Source organism: Tympanuchus pallidicinctus, unplaced genomic scaffold (genome assembly GCF_026119805.1).
Source record: "Tympanuchus pallidicinctus isolate F22 unplaced genomic scaffold, pur_lepc_1.0 scaffold4, whole genome shotgun sequence".
In the NCBI taxonomy this organism is placed as follows: domain Eukaryota; kingdom Metazoa; phylum Chordata; class Aves; order Galliformes; family Phasianidae; genus Tympanuchus; species Tympanuchus pallidicinctus.
In genome coordinates, this window is record NW_026294758.1 from 404304 (window position 1) to 427525 (window position 23222).

The 23222-nt window shown below is 52.7% G+C and overlaps 2 protein-coding genes across 2 annotated transcripts in view; both read left to right on the top strand.

The window, feature by feature from the left end:
* Positions 1–23222, top strand: part of SLC25A51 (solute carrier family 25 member 51) — a 292109-nt gene that overhangs the window by 222727 nt on the left and 46160 nt on the right. The window lies entirely within an intron of this gene.
* GRHPR (glyoxylate and hydroxypyruvate reductase) lies at positions 14589–20484 on the top strand. The gene is made up of 9 exons (XM_052701485.1): positions 14589–14721; positions 14807–14937; positions 15015–15087; positions 15399–15515; positions 16053–16141; positions 16720–16824; positions 17708–17843; positions 18166–18296; positions 20199–20484. Exons 1-9 carry the CDS (start codon positions 14645–14647, stop codon positions 20318–20320), a joined length of 981 nt encoding a protein of 326 aa, XP_052557445.1. The 5' UTR covers positions 14589–14644; the 3' UTR covers positions 20321–20484.

The window sequence follows — 23222 nt, forward strand, 5'->3', positions numbered from 1 at the left end:
ACAAAGGTAGATCACTGAGTGGACTGGGAGCAGCGTTGAGAAGGACTTGGAGACATTGGTTGATGAGAAACTCAACATGGGCTTATACTATGGCCAGAAAGCTAATTGTGTCCTGCAGTGCATCAGCAGCGGGGTGACAAACAAGGAGACGGAGGAGGTTCTCCTTTGTGTAGTCTTATGAGATGCCACCTGAATTACTGCAGTCAGAACAGGAGCACCTGGGCTTCTTAGTCTGGAGAAGGCTCCTTACAGCAGCCTTCCTATGCCTCAAGGGAGCTACAGGAGAGCTGGAGAGACAGTTTTCTTCAGGGAGTTTAGAGATAGGGCAAGGGGCAACAGCTTTAAACTAAAAGAGGGGAGACCAGACGTGAGAAGGAAATTTTCTATTTGCAGGGCAGTGAGACTCTGCCCAGAGGAGTGTGGGTGCCCCATCCTTGGAAGTGCCCCGAGCCACAGCTGGACCATGACACAGTGAGCTGGTGGGGGCTGAGGTCTAATCCAATCCAACCATGCTGTCATTCTGTGATTCCATGATAATGAAGACAAGACAAGGCAAGGAAGAGAGTGTTCCAGTGTTTTGAGCTTGGGGCTGGGAATGATAAAATCAAGTCCCTGTGGGTAAGGGGCAGAGGCAGGAGCAGCAATCCTGGTGGGGCTCCGTTAGAGACAACCAGGATGAAGAGATGGATGTTGCATTCTACAAGGAAGTGGCAGAAGTCACATAATCACCAGTCCTTGTTTTCATGGGGGGACTTCAGCTTCCCTGATACATGCTGGAAATGCAACACAGCTCAGAAGAAGCAGAGCAAAGGAGGTTCCTGGAGTGTGTGGGAAACAACCCTGACACAGCTGGTAAAACATCCTACCAGGAGGTGTGCCCTGTAGACCTGTGAGAGAAGGAATGGTGGGAGATGAGGCAGTCAGAACTGTCTTGGGCATAGCAACCATGAAATTAAGTTTTCTGTTCTTGGTGAAGTCAGGAGGGAGTCGGCAAAACTGTGGACTTCCAGGGGGGACAGACTTTGAATTGTTTTGAACACTGACCTGGAAAATCCCTTGGGAGTCAGTCCTGAAAGGCAAAGGGGTCCAGGAAGGCTGCATGTGGCTCGAGAAGAAAATCCTGAGGGTGCAGGCCCTCCTGTGCTGTAAGAAGAGTCAACGGGGAAGAGGAGCAGCCCGGCTGAACAGGCAGCTCTTGCTGAGATACCAGGAGAAAAAGAGAATCTATGATCTTTGGAAGAAGGATCAGGCAACTCAGGAGGAATACAAATATGTCACTAGAGTATGTAGAGGGAAGCCCAATGAGAGTTTAATCTGGCAGACACTGTTGAAGATAATAAAAAATGATTTTACAAATATGTTAACAGCAAGAGGAGGGCCAAGGAGAATCTTCCACATCTGTTGGATGCGGTAGGGAACTTCATCACTGAGGATGAGGAAAAGGCTGAGGTTCTCAGTGCCTTCTTTTCTCCTGTCTTTAGTAGTCAGACCAGTTATTTATAATATATGCATATTAAAAATTACAAGATAATTATATAAATAAATACTGCAGATTCTGATGTACAAGTCATGGCAGTAGTGTAGCCGCTTTGTTTCAGAGGTACTGATGTCTTCTAGTGGCCCACATGCAATGTGATGTGGAACAGGTGAGTTTTCCTAAGTCTTACATCTGAGGCACCTGGCTACTCTGACAGGAATTAAATCGGCCAGGAGTCCAAACTGAGTAGTTCCTCTGAAGCTCAGTGGCCTTAACCAGTCCTATTTGACATTGGACTCTTTTATGGATTTTTTTTCAGATTTGAGTATGTGCCTGAATTGTCCTGGGAAGCCAATGATGAAGAATTTAAGCACAGTCAGTAACTGCTGCAAGTGGCTGGGTGGATCCTCAGAAGCCTGACTGTAGATTGTGGCCTCTGTGCCAGTGAGCACAATGCTGCAGATGAAGGCCAGGAAGTAATCAACTTGCTTTGCTGAAGCAAGGCTGCAGCAGATCTCCCAGGCTGACCGAGAGGCAGCAAAGCTATGGTAAATGGAAAAAGAGACTGCAGCAGTGTATACAAAGCAGGGTGTTAGCTGCAAGTCCTCATGGCTGTGGCGCAGTAAGATACAAGCTCATGTCTGACTTTTGTCAGGCATGGCACTTCCAGATTGAGCAAACCTGCTGTGCAGTGTGCAGAATCAGAGGGGTTCCAGATAATGCAGCCGGCAAGAAAAATGGAAATGGATGAGACTCTTCTTTTTCTTCCTCCTAGAGGAAAGCATGTGTGAAAATAGCATTCATTGGAGGACTTTTTTTTTAATGGAGTGAGTAGGGCAACAAAGCCCAGGGTCAACATACAGCAGGTGGGGATAAGACACTAAGAACACAGGCCTTGAAATGGTAAGGATAGCAGAGGACCGCAGCGGATTGTCTGAGCTGGGATGGAGAATCGCTGGCAGGGTTTGAGGATGAGCTGAACAAACATGAGTTGCAGATGGAAAGAGATTGCTGAGGAAGCAGATGTGTAGCAGGCTGCTGAGGGCCCATTCTGCAGTATCTCTGAGTAGGTTGGTCCTGCCCTCTCCACTATATAAGCATCGCTGTCCTGTTCCACTGTTCCACTGGAGCGGTGTCAAACGTGACCAGGTCCAGGCACTGCTGGCGTTAAGGGGAGTAAAGAACCAGGACAGTTACACGCCACTGCGTGCGCTGGGCTGTCCTGTTCCACCCTCACTAACTGCTCTCCAACCAAGGCTTGCATTTGTTCGTCTCAGTTTTGTTGCCCTACATTAACATAACCGTTGTAAACCTTGCATTGAGTGCTGCAGCCTTCACAAATGTGGGAGAAGTACCATGCAGCAAGACAAAAAGGACCTGTTGCATGGAATCTCAGTTGGAAAAGGCTTCAAAGAAAACCCCAACCCATCCCACCATGCCCACTAACCATGCCTCTCAGTGCCACATCGCCAGGGTTCTTGAACACCTCCAGGGACAGTGACTTCACCACCTCCCTGGACAGCTGTGCCCGTCCTGAACACTCTTTTGGAGAAGAAATTCTTCCCAATACCTAATGCCCTGATGTCAATCAGCAGGGCTGTAGCAGGAACCGTATTTCCCAGGAGATGGAATCCCACAGTGTTGGACACTCCATACACCCAGGAGAAAATCTGTGCCCTGCCTATCAGTGAACTGCACAGACAAGGAAGCTGTTTCTGCTTTACCGTGCCATGCGTCTGGTCCAGGTGCTCAGCCTTCCCTGACCACAGTGCTGGGCTCCACTTGTAGATCTCTTCCTTCTGCTACTTGAACCACAGCATTTAATCCTGGCAGGCTCCTGTAGCTATCAGTGGACTTTCTGATGAGCAATTAGTTAATTGTACAGAAGTTAATGCAACTGTAAAGCTGAATTTGTTTTAGTTTGGAAGGGCAGGATACTGAAAGCAACAAGAAGGCCTGATGCATTTTCTACTAGCAAAACACATTGCTGCATTAGCAGCTATTTAAAGGAAAGCACAGCGTTTAATTTCTGTCCTGGACCTGATGACTTGCAGACTGGACTACTTTCATCAAGCTCCATTCTATCCTATTAAACTAAAATGTGCTTCAGCCTGTCATTCCTCCCACCTGCTATTTACTCCCTCCTTTAAAGAACTGTCACTCTTTACTCCAGAGATGCCTGGGACTAAAAAACATGCTTATCCCTGGAGAGGGCAGAGACTCGAGGTCACAGCTGATGTGCACTGGTGAAGCGGCATGAGGAAACCTACATTGCGTGAATAAATAAGTGGCTGTAGCTCAGCCTGGGCTGGGTGGAAGAGACAAGATGGATGGATCAAAAGGTTGCAGTCTTGTTTGGTAATGGGGGCAGCCGTCCCTGGAGTAAGAGGGGAGAAGGGAGTGTTTGGTCTACGATTTCTTGCAGCAAGGCTGAGGAAAGGAGTGCTTCAATTTGAGGTGCAGTCTCTGTGGGATGCCTGTGTACACTGGGGAAGAATTAAAGGGTTTTTTTTTTGAGTGGAGCAGATAGGCGGGTTCCTCTTTGAATCCTTCCTTTCACCAACGTCTGCCTAAAATATATGGTTACGTCTATTTGATATGCATACGTATTAGACACGTATGCACACACAATAGCTCATGCCTTTATACATACTGTGGTAGAATCACCCGGGATTTCACCTGGTCAGGCATGCCTGAGCAGCACTGCGTGGAGCTGTGGGAGCACCAATGTATTCCAGGTGGTGGAAGCTGCCCTAATGTGGCTGCCAATGCCAGAGTGCTGCATGCCTGCCTGGAGCTGCCATGCCTGCTCCAAAGCAGCGCTCTGAGCCACAGGCACGAAGAGGATGTGCTCCAACGTCACACTGCATCCAGAGGAAGCGCCAGGCAGGAGCAGCATCCAATATTTGAGAATTCACTGCTGAGGCCGCTGAGCTGCCGTCAGCGCGGGGCTGTGCTGGCAGCATTGCTGTGCCCTCCTGGCCCTGCCTCGGGCAGACGGGTTTTCTCTCGTTGCAGCTGTTCTCCACCTTTCTTCCTGAGAGCTGAGACTTCCCAAGCACGAGGTCCCGTAAGAATGCATTGCTATTCTGTTCCAAAGGGCTTGGCTCTGAAGGTCCCACTTTATAGGAGATACCTCCATACCGGCCCGTGACCAAAGACAGCTCTGTCTCCTCCTCCTCCCACTGTGTGCTCAGAGCTTTGCAGCGGACACTGCTGTGTTTTCTGTGCTCTGTGCTCCTTCATTTTGTCCCACAGCTTTGCCTGCATGCGCTGTGCCCCTCCGTATGGGCATTGCAGCTCAGATGTGTTGCCCACGGCTTTGGTGAGGGTCGGAAGGGGCACAGCACTGTGCTGAGCTCCCGTGGAGCAGGTGCTGCCCGGAGCACAGGCTGGCTTTGTGTCGGTGCTGATGTGAGGCACGGCGGGCAGTAATTGCACTTTTTTGCATTGCAAAATGATTATTAGCGCCTCAGTTCATTATCAAAGCAAATTTAATTTTTCAGTGTAAAGGAAGCGGTTGTATTTATAAATGAAACACTGTTTATACAGCCAGAAAAAAAAATTAATTCATGACAAATGTAAGGAAAATTAATAGTCTTTAACTGGGACAATATTTGACTGTCTAATTGTCTAATTGTGCTTCGCCAGGTAAAGCACACTCTCATTTCTGCTGGCTCCTGATGGAGATTTCCACAGAAGTATTTTGCCCTCCTGATGAAACCGCGTTTAAATATTTTTTTAATTAATCTTGCACCGAGCAGTCAGGTCAAAGCACGTAAGGGTGCTGCGGAAGCTCGGCATTCTGCAGTGGATCTGTGCCTCTGCAGAGGGAGGATCTCGTCTCATCCAAACCCATTCAGGCAGAAATAAAAAAGAAAAGGCAGAGGCCAAAGATGAGCAGAGCGGGCACAGGGTTCCCAACATGCTGAGTAGGAACACCATGCCTGGAGTGCAGGGTGCAGAGCAGAGCAGCGCAGGGTGCCTTGCTCACGCTTGGAAACTCCCAGGCAAACACACTGACATGCAGAACTGTCAATGGCCAACTGCTTACACATGGGAGGGAAGAGCAGGATGTGCAAAGCCACCAGCAGCACTGCACCCACATGTGGAGTCCTCAGCACAGGAGAGACATGGAGCTTTGGAGTGCATGCAGAGGAGGGCCACAAAAATTATTCTAAGGATGGAAACCTCTCCTACAAGGACAGGCTGAGAGTTGGGGCTGTACAGATGGAGAAGAGAAGACTCCAGGAGTCTTCTCCAGGAGACCTGAGAGCAGCCTGTCGGTTTCTAAAGGGGAACTAAAGGAAAGAAGGGGACAAACTCTTCAACAGGGTCTGCTGTGAAAGAACTAGGAGAAATAGTTTTAAATTAAGGAGGGGAGATTTAGATTGGCTATAAGGAAGAAGGATTTTGTACAATAAGGACGGTGGGGCACTGGAACCTCAGAACCCAGAGATGTGGTAGAAGCTCCACCCCTGGAGGCACTGGAGATCAGGCTGGATGGGGTTTTGAGCCCCCAGTGGACCTGTGGATGTCCCTGTTCATTGCAAAGGAGCTGGACTAGATGACCTTTAGAAGTCCCTTCCAGCTGAAAAGGCTCTGTATTTCCCCAGCTCAGGACTAGACTGCCTGTGGCACCAGCTGTCCCCTTCCCAGGACACGGGTGCAGCTGTGACACCCACAAGTATGCAGCAATTCAGGTGCAGACTCAAGGACAGCGTGCCAGCTCATTAACCCCCCCCATTACCCTTGGGATCAGTCTCTGGGGACATTGGTTGCACCAGAGCCCTTCTGGTACAGTGTTGGCACTGCCGTGCAGATGGAACTCACAGCACGTAGTGAGGGGACCTAGAGCCCGCCACAGGGCTGCACGTGTCCCTGGTGGGTGCACAGGGCAGGCCAGACAGGCAAAACCCTGTGCAGTGCAGACAGAGCTCCACTGGCAGCCCCATCTCTCACCTTGCCCCGTGCAGCCTGGCACAGCTCCGCTCAGGACAGCTTGGAAGCGTGCAATCTCTTCAACTCAGCCTGCCAACTTGAAGTCAATTTGCATTGGATAATTATTTTCAATTAAGTGATAACAATCCTGTTCTGAACAGAAATAATCTTGTCCGAAGGCCAAACAGTTTATCCTGTCTCGGAGATGAGGCTGCAGCCTTGCGGAGGCTCACGTCAGTGTCAGCACTGTTATCACCTCCGCTGTGCTGAAGGGAATGTCCCCTGCTTGGGGAGGGTGGAACAGAACCCGCTGTGCTAACTTAGCAACATCACAGCACTGTGCTCCAGTAACAAGCTGCGCTCAGGGCCTTTGCAAGGACCCAAGGGGGGGTGAAACCCTGCTGGCCCATTCGTGTCTCTTGGTGGGAGTGGGGCTGTGTTCTGTTGGCACACCTCCCTGGTGAGCCCACTGCCCTCCTCCTCCAGCAGCTCCCGCAGCACTGAGCAGGGCAAGCATGTGCTCTGCACAGCAAGGGTCACCCAGAACAGGGGCGTGCACAGACTGGCTCAGCATCCCCACGCAGCAATCTGATGGCATGGACTGCATAGCAGACAGACAGCTCTCTGGGAGCAGCACCCTCTGGGAGCAAGAATGACAGAGATCTATGGAAGCAGCCTGCAGAAGCCACCCAGGTGCACCTGCGTGCCCTCCCCTTGGGGCTGGTTGTGTGCAAGTCTGCCTTACCTATGGTGGGCAGTGACCTCAGCATAAGTAGATTTTAAATCTGTGAGTCTGCAGTAGTAAGAAAAGACAAGTGAGGCAGTCTGCTCTCACAAAACAAGGGGTCGGCAGGGTTCCCTGCCTTTTCCTAGGGGGAGTGAGCCCTAACTCTAACAATAGCCCCCTTACTCAAACCCAATCCTAATCCAACCCTAATTCTAAATGTAATTCTAACCCTTACCCAAAACCTAACTCTGAACCAACCCAATCCTAACCCTCCCCAAACTACCTTGACAATTTGACTGAACTGTCAGGAATCTGCTTCAAAGTGTTGAGCCTATGGCTGTTTGTTGGCACTGCCCGATGGATGTACAGGTGCCAGACACCTGCCAGGAGGCAGCAGCTCAGCCAAAAGATGGAAGGTGAAAGGCCTGATGACAGACACCTCCTCTGCTGAAGGAAACAGGCAAATGCCTCTGTCTGTGTGGAGAGTGCCAAGGAGCAACGGATGGTGCTTGATGAGAGTTGTTGGCTTTTATTTCTCCTTAACTTTTTTTTTTTTTTAATCCACTGCATTCCAGTCAGTTGGGAAGATTGGAATCCAAAGCTCCTGCAAGTGAAAAATAGCAAATCCAATATCTTTTTAGTGGTGTTTTTATATTCAAATTAGACATAATCTCTATGAATAAAATTACTGTTCCCAAAGGGATCATGCCCAATTTAAATGTATAAAATGTCATTAAAGGGGTGCTGGCTTGCTATTAAAATTTAACTCCAGCAAACCCCTAACGTCCTTTGTATTATAGTTTTACAATTAACCCAGAGATGTACAATCTGGTACAGTACAGTAAGTGCATTGTTTCTGACAAGCCCGCAGCCAGACCAACTGCTGAAAGCAGCACCACATCCGAGAGGAGCTGCTGCACTCCTGCCTCTGGACCCTGCTGCTGGGACATCCCGCAGGAATCCCCACATGTGGGGCTGATGCCCCCTTCCCTCTGGGTCCAGGAAAGCTGCCCTAGCTCTCAGCAGGCAAAGGGTGCAGGACCTCCTGCCCCAAAGCCTTTCAAAACAAAAGGCACCAGGGACGGCTGCCCATCCCATCCCGTGAGGGATGAGAACCAACACAAGAATCGCATTGCAAGAGAAGATGAGATTCGAAAAATGCCTCAGGAATCTGAACTCACAACGTTCCGTGGCATCCAGCAAGGTACATCCTAGGGTCCGGAGGGAACTGGCGGATGTAGCTGCTGAACCTCTCCCCTTCATATCTGAGAACTCACAGCTGCCAGGTGAAGTCTCCAGTGAAGGGTGAAAAGGGAGTATCACAGATATTTGTAACAGGCTCCTAGGGAAGGTCCTGGCAACTACAGCCAGACTAAAGCAGTGCCTGGTAAGAATCACACAGCAGATCCTTCTGGAAGTCATGCTAAGGTACATGAAAGACAGAGAGATGGTTAGAGAGGGCCAGTATGGCTTCACAAAGGGCAAATCATGCCTGAATCATATATCGGCCTTCCACAATGGGCTGACTGCATCAATGGGAAAGTGAAGAGATGGTTGTCATCTACCCCAGCTTCTGCAAGACCTTTTACGTGGTCTCCTGCAATATTCATGTATTTAGATGGGAGAGAGATTATTTTAATTGATAGACTGTAAGATGGATCAGGAATTCACTAGATGGCTGCATCCAATGAGTCTGAGGTTCAGCATCCAAATGGAAAGCAGCAACAAGTGCTGTCACTCAAGGGTCTGTGTTGGGACCAATACCATTCAATATTTGTCCTGCAGAGAAAAGCTGAGGGAGCAGGACTTGTTCAGCCTGGAAAAGGGAAGGCTCTGAGGGGACCTCACTGTGGCCTTTCAGTGCGGAAAGAAGGTTTGTAAGGTAGTTGAAGAATGCCTGCTTACCAGGATCTGTAATGACAAGACAGAGAGTGATGGTTTTAAACTGAAGAGGGTAGTTTCATATTGGATGTGAGGAAAAAAGTCACTGTAAGTGTGAGGTCCAGAGGCTGCCCAGAGAGTCTCTTTACTAAAAGGGCTCGAGGCCGGGTTGCACAGGGCTTTGTGCAGCCTGGTCTAGTGGAAGGTGTCCCTGCCCGTGGCAGGAGTTCAAAGCTAGATGATCTTTAAGGATCCCTTCCCTTCCAGTCATTCCATGACTGTATTGCTTCCGAACTGAGGCAGCTGAGCTCATGCGGTGGCCTGCAGTCACCTGGACCTCTGGCTGTTCTGTCAGGAAGGCCATCAAGGCAGGTCTTGCCAAGAGGAACAAGAGCAGGCATATCACCCACACAATGCTAAATGTGTGGTGCCCCAGAGAACACCCTGCAGTGCCGCTCCCTCCTGCCTCTCCTGCACTCCCCCAGGCGCTGCCATGTGGAGATCCTTTGGATTCCAGACTGTGAGGCACAGCAGCTGTAGAGGATGCTGCGTGCGCGCTGGCTGCCCCCTACACACTGTGGGAGAAGCAGGCTCGTGGCTGCCTTGGTGGCTGGAGACTGGGAAAGGCACAGCCTGCTGGAGCACTGAAGCCATGGCAGGAACGGCCTGCTCTATCCCAAATGCTGGTGGTACTGCTTCCCATGCCTGATCAGATTTAAGCTTTTGCTGAACACAACACGGTCACCCTGACGGAAAGGCACCCACCACTTGTCCCGGTGCAGGCAGGGCTGGTGCAGCACCCTGCCATCACCTCCTTCTGTTGCCTTTTGAGCCCAGAAAACATCTTTTTCTACCTAATAATTACTATGCATTAAAGGGTGTAATGCATATTTAAACATGCAGGTTGGTGAACTGCACGTGGGCGAAAATCCATGCTATAAAAACACGCATTTAACTAACATGCAATTAATGGGGCAAAGTATTCAAAACCGTTTCTTACTTTGTAGGAGTGAAACACTTTCCAGAGCATTTTAATTACGGCTGTGGTGTTCCAGATGCAAAGGCCACACCTGATCTTCCTCGTGCTCTCTTTTTCCCAAAGCAACAGAAAAGGCACCTTAAAACCCAGCACTCCTACGCATAGAAGAGAGCCTCTGGGCTCCTGCAAGGCCGTAGCCGAGCGCACACAGGCGGCAGCACAGAGCGGGCACCCAGTCCTGGGCTTTGCTCCCGGCTGCCTCCTTCTCTGACACCTGCCCGACTCAAAGCACATCCAAGGGAGGCACTCAGCCGAGACGTGCGGCTGGGCACCCGCTCCTGCTGCAGATCAGCCTTGTCATTGTGTTTTTTGAGTAAGAGGATCTTGTGCCGCTGCAGTGTTTTTCCATTAGCCATTACAAGGAGATGGTGCTGGAGGGAACAAGGAAAAGGCTTCCCCTGTGCACGACTGAGCCACAGAGGCCAAATCAGAGGGACAGGTTGCGTCCAGCGTAATTCCTGCCTTGATTTCCATGTCAGGACTTGATAAGGCATGTAACAAAAAGGCCTCTCCTTCCCTGCAGAGCCCACCCCATGCCCTCAGATGCTGCCTGGATCTGACTGCCAGAGGAGCCCCAGCTCCCAGATCCATGCAGATGCCCTGGTCTGCCCATGGCTGCAGCCATCAGAAGCCCCTCAGGCTTGTGGTGGGAGCCTCTCCGCAGGCAGCAGCCAAATGCAGAGCTGAGCCTGGGTGTTTGCAGGCTTCCTCTGGTACACAAGGCTGCATGGAACAGCGTGCTGCAGTGCCTGCATGAGCCCAGAGACCCAGTGGCATGCACGCATCCCACATCCTCATCACAGACACCTTCCCAGGCATGTTCTGCACATCCTGCCCCAGGGAGGGGGTTTTGCTTCCATCACCAATGAGAAGCAACAGCTCAATGAAAATTACATCTCTTTTCTAAAGGAAGTTCCCAGATTTATGCTAATGCCAGAGTGCTCCTGAGCCATCAGGTGACTGGCAACGCATCAAATCACATTTTGCTTTAAAATACATGAATCCAAAATGGAAACAGTGACAGATTTGGCATCCGGCAGCCCGGGGGAGAAATACCCCATCCGGGCATTTGCAACAATGGATTGCATCTAAAACAGGTCTGCGTTTGGTCCTGACAACTAATGCTCTGTTCAGTCGCATGAAAAAAAAGCCCTTTTTAATTCTGAAAAGGAAAACAGTTTAATCATTGTAAGAAACTATACCTTCAGGGTATCGCTCCAAAATACAGGCGGAGATTAGGAGGGATTTGTGAGATGGTGTTTATTCCCAACTTAGGTGCTTTCCATAAATTAATTATAAAAGCGGGCCCAAGCCAGCCAGGAGTGCGCTGGGAAATTCTCAGAGTGTTCGTCATTTCCATGCACTAATATTCACGCCATCTGCCTGCTGCTCTCTCTTTGCTCCATTGTCAGCAGCAGCCTGTTTCCTGCGCTGCGTCAAGTCCCTCTCCCCAGCCCTGCCGCAGGTAACCGGCCCTGGCACATGGATGGATTCTTACTGATGGAGGAGAGGATTCCCTCTGCTGAGTGCCAGGGGTCAGGACGGCAGCAGGGAATGCTCAGACAGGGACTGGATGGGGGCTTGCAGGGCAGGTGAAGCCCAGCCTTGGTCTGGTGAGGGGGTGATGTGCTCCCCTGTGCTGCAAAATGGGCATGCCATCCCAGGGAGCCAGGAGCTGTTTGGTGGAGTGACCCCACCAGAGATGATGACGGTGTCAGGAAGAAGCAACAGCACAAAGAGCTCTTTCTCCCAGCCTACCTCTGTGGGCCCTCACCCTGTGCCTCACCCCTACAAGGGGTCCCTACAAGGCCTGCAGCACCCCGGGGAGCTCTGCAAAACCCTCAACCTACCTGGCAAGCAAAGGACAAAGGGCCAGCAGTGCCAGAGGCAGCTGCATAGCAAATTAACCCACAGGCTTTGATTTTCTGACCCTTCTCACAGCCGCGATGTCAAGCGGAGCAGTCCTCGTGACCCTTCTCCTGCTTACTACTCACAGAGCAAGCTGCTGGCATCCCGAGCTCATCCCCTTTGCTACCAGAGAAGGCGGATGGTGCAGCCCTGTAAGCAACAGCTCTGGCCCTACAGTGAGGCAGAATGGAGCAAGACCACGCGTCTTGCTGCCGGTGGGCTGTGCTGTGCAGTGCTCATTGCTCTGTCCACCAGCACAGCTCCGGAAAGGAGTTGGCATCCACCCCTCTCTCTCATTTTACCTCTCAGAAAAGTTTTGCTTCAGAGCCTTCCTGAGGCGCAACTGTCCAACACAGAACTGGCAGAGAGAGAGGACTGCACCCATCAGGTGCCCAGGTGCAGGCAGGACGCCGGCTCCAGCAGGTGTGTACATGCAGACACACCTGTGTGCAATACTGCTGTAAAAGCAGGAAGAAGAGACTGGGAACCTCTGTCCAGGTTGTCTCATGGGACAGGAATAATGACACATTGGGCTGAATGGCATCTGGGTAAAACCAAGGAGAGGAAAGGGTTCCTGCACTGCTTATGGCCGCGTGGTGCATCCTCCAGCAGGCAGCAGGTGCTCACACAGAGAGCCAGAGTGCTGGGCTGTGCAGGATGGCCTGGTGGGCAGTGCTGGTGGGACACAGCACTGGGAGCAACCCTGGGCTGCAGTGCCCTGCAGAGCTCTCCTGAGGGATGTGCACAGAACTGCATTCTATGCATCCTGCACTGTGCGTGCTGGGCAGGACAGCCGGACCCAGCAGCATTTCAGCAGGACCTGTATGTTTTTGCAGTTAAAACAGGCAAAAGGCCAATTCCCACAACTCTTCCATTTACAGCCTTTATAGTTTTGCATATATGTATGTGAAACTTTTCATTCCATATATATGGAATGACCCGGCCACAATTTTGTTATTTTCAGTAGCTGCCCACAGCACCCCAAAGCAGCCATGCACCACCTCCAGCAGCAGGACGGGGTGGCCGGAGGGGAAAGGGAAAGGATCCAGCACCCTGCAGCAGCGGCTCTGCAGGGATATGCTGGACAGCACACATGCTGACATGAATTCTCCCTGATAAGAGAGGGAGATGTCAGTGCTAATGATAACTCAGCTCCACACGGCACAATGAAATTTCAAGCAATTATGAAAAAGTACAATGGCCTCTGCTGGCCTAATCTGACAGCATGCTGACGGCAGGAGCAGGCGTGCATCGTGATAAAGGAAAATCCCACCGGCAGAATACAGACTTGTTAGATAAGCTGATAGCTCACACAGCACAGATGATTTGTGCCAGAGAAAAGCACTGCGAGTCTCTGCTCTCTGGGTTTACTACAAAACAGCCATTGAGATCAGACAGCTGCACACTCCGGCTCTCTCCAGCTCTCTTGCTAAGCCTCCATCAGGCAGTGACAGCCCATATCTCCAACATGGTGATGGAAGGCAGAAGCCCTGCCAGTGGCAGCAATCCTCCTCCACGCAGGCAGCAGGCAGCGGGTCAGCCCTGCTGTGCAGGCCGTGTGTCAGACTGGAGTGTCCTGAGCACTCAGGCATCTGGGCAGGGGGAGTAGGAGATGAACGCTGGGGCTGCAGGTGGAGCCGTCTGTTCTGCTCAGCCAATAATTCCAGTCCTGCTGTGAGCTGGGTGTGCTCTGCTAGGAGACACAGGTACTGGCTGGGTCCACCCTACAGCCCAGCCGTGTCTCCTGTATCACAGAGCTGTGCTTGCACGCAGGCTCAGGAGCTGAAAAGCGAGGAAGATGCAGCCCAGCAGGCAACCTGGGTGTGGGGAGGGCTGGATGAGAGCAGCAAAGTGGCACAGGGATGCACCCGGGCCCACCAAGAGCAGCACAGGTTGTCATCATCTAACGCTGGTGACACAGCATCCCACTGCACCAGGCGGTGCTGTCTGGGGGTGGTGCCGGGTGGTACTGCACATCCTACAGCAGCTCCAGGAGTCCCTCCTGCATGAAGGACATCATCATCATCACTGCAGCAGCAAAGACAGAGCTCACTGCTCCAGTGGGCAGCAGCTGGTGGCAGCCTCAGAGCTTCCAGAGAGCACACTCGGGCTCGTGGAGGCAGCGAGGGATTCGAGGAGAGCCTAATGGAGCCCAAGGCCACGTGCAGATAGACACGTGCGTGAGTGTGTCTGCATGCCTAGTCTGCTCCTCCATCTGCTTATCCTGCTCACCAAGCCATCTGCACCGCAGATCCGCCACAGCTCCCGCAGCCGGGCAGCTCTGCACAGCCTTCCGTGTGCTCGTCGCAGGCAGCCCGGCTTTGCAGTGACCTTTTGTGATGCGATGGTGTGATGGCCCTGCCGCGGGTCGGAGGGCTCCTAACAGTTACCTGCTCCTCTCCGCGGGCTCTGCCACCAATCGGGAGCAGAGAACTCACGTGCATTTGCACAACCACCACACCACAGAAACAGAACGTCTGATATTTCTGCCCCCCCCGGGATTACTTTTGCACGGGAAGTTCCGGCCACGGCCCTCTTAACCAAACTCAGCGAGGGCTCCCGCACCGCCGAAGGGAGGAGCCCGCCCGTTCACTCGCTCGCCTAGCCCTCTGCCCGGCCCCCTGTGCTGCCGGGCTCCCCGCGGGCCGTGCGGTGGCGCTGCGGGGCGGCCATGCGCCGGGCCATGGCGGTGTTCGTGACGCGGCGGATCCCGGCCGAGGGAATGCGGGTCCTCTCGGAGGCGGCGGGGTGAGCGCCGGGCAGGGCCGGGCCGGGCCGGGGGAATGCGGGATGCTGGATGAAGTCCGGACCCGCTGACGGCCGCGTCCCGCAGGTGCCGCGTGCAGCAGTGGGACTCGGAGGAGCCCGTCCCGCGGCGCGAGCTGCTGGCGGGGGTTGCGGGCAAACAGGGGCTGCTGTGCCTCCTGTCCGACCGCATCGACGCCGAGGTGCTGGACGCCGCCGGTGGGTGCGCGGCCCCGGGCCGGGGCTGGGCGGGGGGAGTCGGTGCGCAGCTGTTTTGCAGCGGCGGTGTTTTGCAGGGCCGAGCCTGAAAGTCATCAGCACCATGTCCGTGGGGTTCGATCACCTCGCCCTGGACGAGATCAAGAAGCGGTAACCTCGGTGCCGTGCGGCCGCGTCGGGTGCGCGCGGCTTCGTCGCTGCGCCCTTCCCTGTCCGGCCGGGAACGGAGGGCGGGGGGCTGCGGTCCATCCTCTGCACCCCAGAGCTTGGAGCCCCGAGGGGGGTTGTGCCCTGGTGCTGCAGTCAGGCCCCAGCCGGAAGGGCTCGGGAGGGATGCCCTCCCGCGGCTGCTTAGGCTCCTGTTGGGAGGGAGAGGGGGGGTCTTCCCAGAAGAACAGAGGTTGCATGCTAGAGTCGGCAGCGTTGACGTGGAGGAGCTGAGCCCGGTGCTTTCCTTGCAGGGGGATCCGCGTGGGTTACACCCCTGACGTCCTGACCGATGCCACCGCTGAGCTCTCGGTGGCTCTGCTCCTCGCCACGTGCCGGCGGCTGCCCGAGGCTGTCGCGGAGGTGAAGACGTGAGTGTATGCTGTGTGCTGGAGCGGGGCTGCAGAGAGTCGGGCACTGTGGGAGAATGCGCCTGAAGCCCGACAAATGACATGGGGCTGAAGCTGGTGTGCCACCACGCTGACACTGAAAGTCATGCAGGGTAACAGAGCCCACAGCAGTCCTGCATTCAAGGGCTGCTAAAGGGGCAGAAGCGTCCTCCGAGCACTTCTGTGCATGCTGTGGATACATGGGTGATCGGTGGTTGAGAGCCACTCTGTCCTCTCTGGGCTTCTGGGGACGTGGCCAGAGCTGACTCCCAGCAGTTGTCCCAGGGCTGTGCTCAGTCCTTTCAGCCAGCCCTGAGGCTGCTGCTGCATACTTGCAGTTAGAGCAGACTCTTGCAGACCACGGGCTTGAAGCAGGGTGCACATCACCCGCCAGTGGCGGTCAAGTTCGCCTTCTACACTGTTGTGGTTCATGATTTTCTTGCCAAAGTCCTGTGTTTTGAGGCAGGTCTTCCACTCCTGCTTTATTAACATCAGTTTCCTTCTCACTCTCTCCACTAGCGGTGGCTGGACAACCTGGAAGCCCTTGTGGATGTGTGGCTATGGACTGTCTGGAAGTACGGTGGGCATAATAGGTCTGGGAAGAATAGGTAAGCGTGTGTCCTGCACCAGGTGTGTGCCCCTGCTGACATCAGGCTGCTTTCAGAGTTTCAGCCCAGGTTTGTTCCCTGTGCTCACTTATTTGGAATCTACTAGAACAGCAAGGAAGGCTTGGTGGAGCCTCTCTGAGCAGCTCTTGATCCATCAGGCATGACTCTTAAAGCTTTTTACTCATTCACATGCATCCACCATACCCAAATGCTACAGCAAACTGGACATTGGCCTCTTGGTTTTCAGTTAAGCAAACAGAAAGCTTGACAAAGTACACGACTCATTCAGCTGTTCACTTTGTCAGCAGATTGCTCTTTCTTTCCTCACGTTTTGGCTTGCTGCCTAAAGTGGCTTCAGGTTTGATATCCTAGGGCTGAGCATTCGCTCCCTTGAGGAGCTGCAGAAGGCATCCACCCCACACACAACATGTACCACACAAAGCAGCCTCACAGGAGCAGTCCTGACTAGGCACACTGCAGAGACCCTTGGGCAAGATTTGTGTTGCACGAGCTGCTTGGCTTGCAGCTAAACCATCTGCATGCTGAAGGGTGCACAGCATTTTCTTTCTCGTTTCTAGGGCAGGCAGTTGCCCGCCGTCTGAAGCCATTTGGGGTCAAGAACTTTTTGTACACTGGAAGTCAGCCGAAACCAGAGAATGCTGCAGAGTTTCAAGCTGAGTTTGGTAAGAAAAATGAATGAAACCAACAGTCCTCAACTGCAGGGCAGGAAGCAGCATGTCTGATACAGCTTGGAGATGCCACCTGGAGCACATGAGTCACAGGGGGTGTCAGTGCTCAGCAGAGTGCTCAGTATCTGGGCTGAACCGCTGCAAAGGTACCAGAGGAGCCTGACGGTTGACCCTGTGAGATACTGCAGTGTGCCCCATCAGGGAGGGTGGGCAGGGACTGATCATTGTTGGTTGCTGATGGCGGATGGTTTGCTGGAAACAAACACAGTCCTTAACTTGTTGCTCTAAAGCGGATGTGACGGTCCAGCAGATCCTGGGAGTACCTCAGCTGGCACACAGGACCTCTCTGCAGGCCTGCTGGAGTCCCAAGTCCTGCATCAAGTGCAGTCCAAAGCTCGCACATTTCCAGTTTGTACTCTTGTTGCATGGTCATTGCTAGACCTTGTTCTGCTCCTTGTGTTTTCCACTGCTCAGAGGAAGCTGTTGCTCTCTGGCCCAAGAGTGGAAGTTGCATGAGTCAGAGCTTGTCATGTGGAAAGAGATTTAGTGTTGGTATAAACTGTCATGGCAGTACTTTGTTGTGTGAACATAAAAAACAGTCTGAGCCCACCTTTGGGACAGACACCTGAAGTTGTTAGATTTCACTTTGGATAAATTTTGATGTAAAAACAAAGCACCATAACTGTATCTGTAGCAGCATCTCTGTGCAGTTCATTTCATGTCTGCCTGACCTGTGTCTCTCCATCTGTAGAAAAAGGTTGGCACAGCCTTTGCAGGGCAGCATTCTCTCTCTGGTGTTCCTTATGTGTTAGAAGGGCTGCAGAAGCATCCTGGTGATGGCTGTGAGCAGAGCTGTGATCTGTGTTTCTCCTCCCAGTCCCAGTCACAAAGCTGGCCCAGGAGTCGGACTTCGTCATCGTGACGTGTGCTTTGACTCCCGACACCCAGGGAATGTGCAACAAGAAATTCTTCAGCAAGATGAAGAAGACCTCTGTGTTCATCAACACGAGCAGGTGACAGCAGCCCCGTCTTGTGGCAGCCTGCTTGTGGCTGTGGTGGCTGAGCCAGCTGAGGGTGCACCTTGTGAGGCCAGGCAGCGTGTGCAGTCAGCGTGCTGCAGCCAGAAGGGCCGTTTGCCCACCCTGCAGCCCACCCCCTCCTTTGTGAGGGCTCTGGGATCCAGACAGAGTCAGGACGAGTTGACAGGGGGGGACGGGCGTTGTGCCTGCCCAGGGCCCCTTGTCCAGCCCCAGGGGATGGAAGTGCAGATGACCGCAGGGTCTTGCTTGACCACGTGGGAGCTGTGCGAGCCCATCTCCCTGTTTTTTTTTCCAGAGGGGCTGTGGTGAACCAGGAAGATTTGTATGATGCATTGGTCAGTGGCCAAATTGCGGCTGCAGGCCTGGATGTCACAACGCCGGAGCCGCTGCCCACTGATCACCCTCTGCTCAAACTCAGGAACTGTGGTAAGTGATGTGTTTGGCCACCCTGGCCCTGCCCTGCCTCCTCCTGCTGGCTAATTTCCTTGGGGGCTTGAAGATGGTGAACAAGAGCTTCAGTGTTTGTGGCAGAAAGGAAAATCATGTATTTAAGCAGCTTCTAGGTAACAGTTGTGCAGTGTGGAGAGCTGTTAAAGACCTTATCAATGCAATCTAAAATAAGCTAGGGAGATATTTCAGTAGTCCAGAAAGCAATTGAGATTGGCGTGTCTTTTAACCTTTTTCAAATGCATTCCATGAGCTGGGCTGAAATTCATAAAGGAATTTAATACGAGCAGGTGCTGCTCTCAGTTACAGGCAAGACAGACCTAGAGGCAGAAAACAAGCAGAAATGGAACAGAGAGGAAAGAATGGTTTCTAAGCACAGAGTAACTCTGTTTTTTTCCAGCTTTGTTGCTGTTAGCATGGCAGGGTGCTTGTTTCTGCCTAGCTGTCCGTGCTTCACCCAGTCAACCTGCTCTGCTCCGAGCCAATGGACAACATCCTGTTGTGCACCCAAGTGCTTGGTTTGGTCATGCTGCAGCCTAAACCTGAAACCCTGTGTGTATGCCTTCATCTGAAGGACCAGTATTCTGTGCGAGGGTTCAGAAGGCAGCAAGATGCCTCTGTCAAGGAAGGACATTTTTGGATGAGGAAAAATCTCTTCAGTAAACAAATCGTTGGGAGGTCAGGAGGAAAATGTGGATGTGCCCATGTCTGGATGTCCATTTCTGAAATAACAGAATCGCACAGTCATTAAGGTTGGAAAAGACCACTAAGATTACCATGTCCAACCATCAACCCATCCCCACCAAACCACATCTCCATTTTGAACACTTACAGGGAAGGTGACTCTACCGCCTCCCTCAGCAGCCTGTTCCATTAGTTTCTGAGAAGTTTGTCCTAATATACAACCTGAACCTCCCTTGGCACAACTTGAAGCCACCACCCCTCATCTTGTCATTGTTATCTGGGGGCAGAGCCCAATTCCCACCTCCCACACTCAGCAGTGTGTCAGGTATTTGTGTTTCTACATCCCCTAAGGTACTGACTGTTATAAAATGGACAGAGATTGCAGTGCAGGCTTTTCTCTAACTTGAGCAAGAACCCAGTCGTTGCTACTGTTCTAATCATGTGCCATTAAAGCAACTTTGGCATGTTTCTTACCACTGCTAAAAGGAGTGGGCTGTGTTTTGCTGGTGACAGAGCAGTGGCACAGGTTGCCCAGAGGGGTTGTGGAGGTCTCCGTCCCCAGAGATCACCAAAAGCTGCCTGGATGTGGGCCTGGACAACCCACCCTGGGAGTCTGTGCTGCAGCAGGGGTTGGGACAGATGGCCCAGAGGTCCCTGCTGCTCTCACCCATCCTGTGTTTCTGTCACACAGCTTTTTTCTGTCTCTGAGCTTTGTCACACAGGTGGATAAAAATCCCTGCCCTGACTGTGCCATAGCTCTGCAGTCTGTAGGGGCTGTTTGCCATCACACGTACCTTTCCTGCATACCCAGGAGCCTGCAGGTCCCGATATTCTGAACTGTTCTCGGGCTTCTGCCCCTGTATGCATTGGTTTGTACCTGTAGGAAAGTGGAGATGCTCAGTAGTGAGGCCGCAGAGTGAGAATTTCTGCATGTTTCTCTGTCATCTGCCACAAACTATGTACAGGAAGCTGAGTACCACGTCTGAATACAGAAAGGAGGAGCGCTGCTGCCTGCTGGCCTTCACCCGTAGATGAGTTAGCTTTGTTTGTCAGATGTGTGTGGCAGCAGCATGCTCATTGCCAGCTCCATCACAGCAGCTGCTGGAGGGCCCTCTGCTTGCACACCCCTGGGGCAGTGGGAAGCAGCGTGAGGGCAGCGAGCGTGCGGCCACGCCGTGACCCTTTCTTTGCCCACAGTGATCCTGCCGCACATTGGGAGTGCCACCTATGCTACACGGAGCACCATGGCAGTGCTGGCTGCTGACAACCTGCTGGCCGGCCTGCGAGGCGAGTCCATGCCCCACGAGCTGCTGCTGTGAGGGCTGCGCCTGCATTGCCACCAGGTCGCCATGACGGATGCAGCATCACGGGCCAGCCTGGCAGAGCAGGCAGGTGGGTCCTGCGCCCCTGCTCTGCAGCTGAGGAGTCAACAGTGTCTGCAGCAAGAGAACTGCGCTGTAGCTATTAAAGAGAAGCAGTGACAGTGGTGTGTGCCTTTCACTTGGGAAGGACAGGCCTCCAGGCGCTGGCGTCACGAGTGCCTGTAAGGGGGCCAGGTGAATGCTGGTGCTTTTGGTGAGTGTGAGAATGGCCCCTCAGCTTTGTATTGGAGCTCTCAGCTTTCATCCAGAATCACAGCACCGTGGAATTGTTGAGGTTGGAAAAGACCCTAAGCTCCCCAAGTCAAACCCAGCCCACCCTCACTGTACCACTGACCACATCCCTCAGTGGCAGTCTGCACATCTGCACGTGTTCCTTGAACACATCCAAGGGCAGTGACCCCACCAGCTGTTGTCAGTGCTTGGTCACCTTGTCTGAGAAGTTTTTCCTGAGAACATCCAACCTGACCCGTCCCTGGCACAACTTGAGGCCGTCGCCTCATCCCATCACTGTTACCTGGGAGCAGAGGTCGACCCCCACCTCGCCACAGTCTCCTTGCAGGTGGTTGTAGAGAGCAGTGTTTCTCCAGAGCCTCCTCCACCAGGGGGAAGTTCTCCTGCCCTCTGTAATTCCTGCCTCGGTTTTCACCCACACTTGTGATGGCATGTGTTAGTGCAAAAGAAGAAGTGGGCAGGTGCCAAGTCTCGGGAGGAGCACTGATGAGCACATTTCAAGGATCTGGGGCTTCACTGTGCTGCAGTCTGTCTCTCCCATACAGGAGAATTGGAGTGCTGTTCTCCTGCCCTCAGCAGCACCCTGCCCAAGCTGTGAATTTATGCTTGGGGAAGTGTACCAAGACGATACCGTTTCCTTCAGAGGAACAAATGGTGTCTGAGACATTGTGTCATTGTGTGGCACTGGAAGGAGGATTTCGACATGCGTTTAAAAACAGTCCATTGGAAATCTTTCTCTGAAGGCATGTGTGCTGGGTGTCCACAGGGGCATTTCTCTTTTGCCACCTGCCACACAGCTGCAGTGCACAGGGCTGCATGGCAGGCAGCACGCTTGCCAGTTTGCCCAACAGGTGCTAAGCTGGTCTAGAGAACCTTGAAGGAAGGGCATAAGTGACTTGCAGGTGCTGCTGGCACTCCAGAAAGGATGGCAGAGCTGTTCTACATCCTTTCCATGAGCTCTGTTTGTCAGTGAGCACACTTGCCTTGCAGCTTGGCTTCAGGGCAGCCAGATGCTGATAGAGCTGAACTGTGCAAGACTCAGCATTTTCGAAGCTCCTAGTTCCAGGGAAATGGGAGTAGACAAAACCTCACTTTAAATGCCCATATGGCAAACTGAGTGGCCAAGGAGAAGAGTGCTGCAGTTTAACCCCAGAGATCAGCCGAGTACCACCCAGCTGCACACCCGCTGCCCCAGGAGGACTGGAGAGAGCATTGGGAAGGGAAAAAGCCATGAGTGCAAGCAGAGCAAGACAGCATGAGACTAGGCCCCAGAAAACAACAGTGCTGTGGGTTCTGCAGCTGGATACTTGGAATTACAGCATCACAGAATTGTTACTGTAGGAATAGACCTCTAAGATCAAAAAGTGCATTCCCTGCATGCAGCCACCTGGTCACTGAGTGCAAAGTGCTGGGAGCCACCAGGGGTTGGTCCTGCCCCAGCTCCGAGTGGGTGCTCTCAGCTGGCCATCTCTGTGACCACATCTTCATCTTCCCCATCTGTGACACACATATGAGGATGAGAGCAGCTTTGCTTGAATGCTTTTCTTGTACCCATTCATCTGTGCCACTCGTCTTCTTTCTTCCCTGGCCAGTACCCATCAAAGTCCAGCAGCACACTGACCAGGATCTTCTAGATAGCCCATACAGGGAGCTTTCGATGTTTAACACTTTGCTGAGGGTGTTTGGTGTTACACAGCACTTTGATGCACTGAAATTGCTGTGCACACACCGCACAGTGATGGTGATGACAGCGGGATCTCAGTGCCCATTGCCCACTTCCAGGTGCTGTCTATCACCACCAGCCTCACCAGGCAGATGGGGCAGCTTGAACAGTGGCTGCCAGTTCTTGGCTCTCTGCTCAGAGCTTACATTGCAGCCAGCAACACAGCAGGGTGATCACCCCTTGCCAACACAGCAGCTGGTCCCCATCCTCATGCCACCCTCCAGCCAGCTCCAGGCCTCAGCCATGCACGCACAGGTTGCCCAGAAACAGTCCTGCTCCCATTGCCCAGCCATCCCAGAGGCGATCTGGGATGGGAATGAACCATAATGTGCCTCAATTGCTTAATTTGCTCTCTGTTACTTCTCAGCACTGGGACGTGAGTGTGAATGAAAGAGCTCAAGTCTGTAGCTCCAAGACAACCAGGAACTGTTTTCTAAGCCCCTACTCTGCACAGTAATCCCAAATCCCTGCAGAATGAGATGGGAGGGAACGCTGCAGGGTGCTGAGCTAAAAACAAAACCCGAAACCAAGAGAGATGCCTGTGCTTGGGAGTTCTGCTGAGCTCTCCTTGTACGCACAGTGCTGCCATTCTGTCCTGTGGAAGGCCAAATTCTGTGCTTCATTTTCTCTTGATGCTCAATGGGCCATACTCTGATAGTAATAGAAGTTACTGCACGATGTTTGTTAATTAGTTATCAATGCTGGCTAGTTGCAGAAAGACCTGTGCTTCATGCCCAGAGAGCATTTGATGCGTTTGTCACGTTACCAAGCAAAGCGAATGAGACAGCAGTGTAGCATGAAGAGGCAGGGGTTCCTTGTTGTAGGTCCAGGTGCATGGGTGATTGCTCCACCTGATGAGCGTGCCCAGGAGCAAAGCACATGATA

Bases quoted from the DNA above. Each gene is read 5' to 3' on its own strand.
- GRHPR (XM_052701485.1), top strand. From the start codon at position 14,645: ATGCGCCGGGCCATGGCGGTGTTCGTGACGCGGCGGATCCCGGCCGAG. The intron at 15,516-16,052 runs GTGAGTGTATGC...TCTCTCCACTAG, and splicing joins GCTGTCGCGGAGGTGAAGAC to CGGTGGCTGGACAACCTGGA. The intron at 16,825-17,707 runs GTAAGAAAAATG...TTCTCCTCCCAG, and splicing joins AGAGTTTCAAGCTGAGTTTG to TCCCAGTCACAAAGCTGGCC.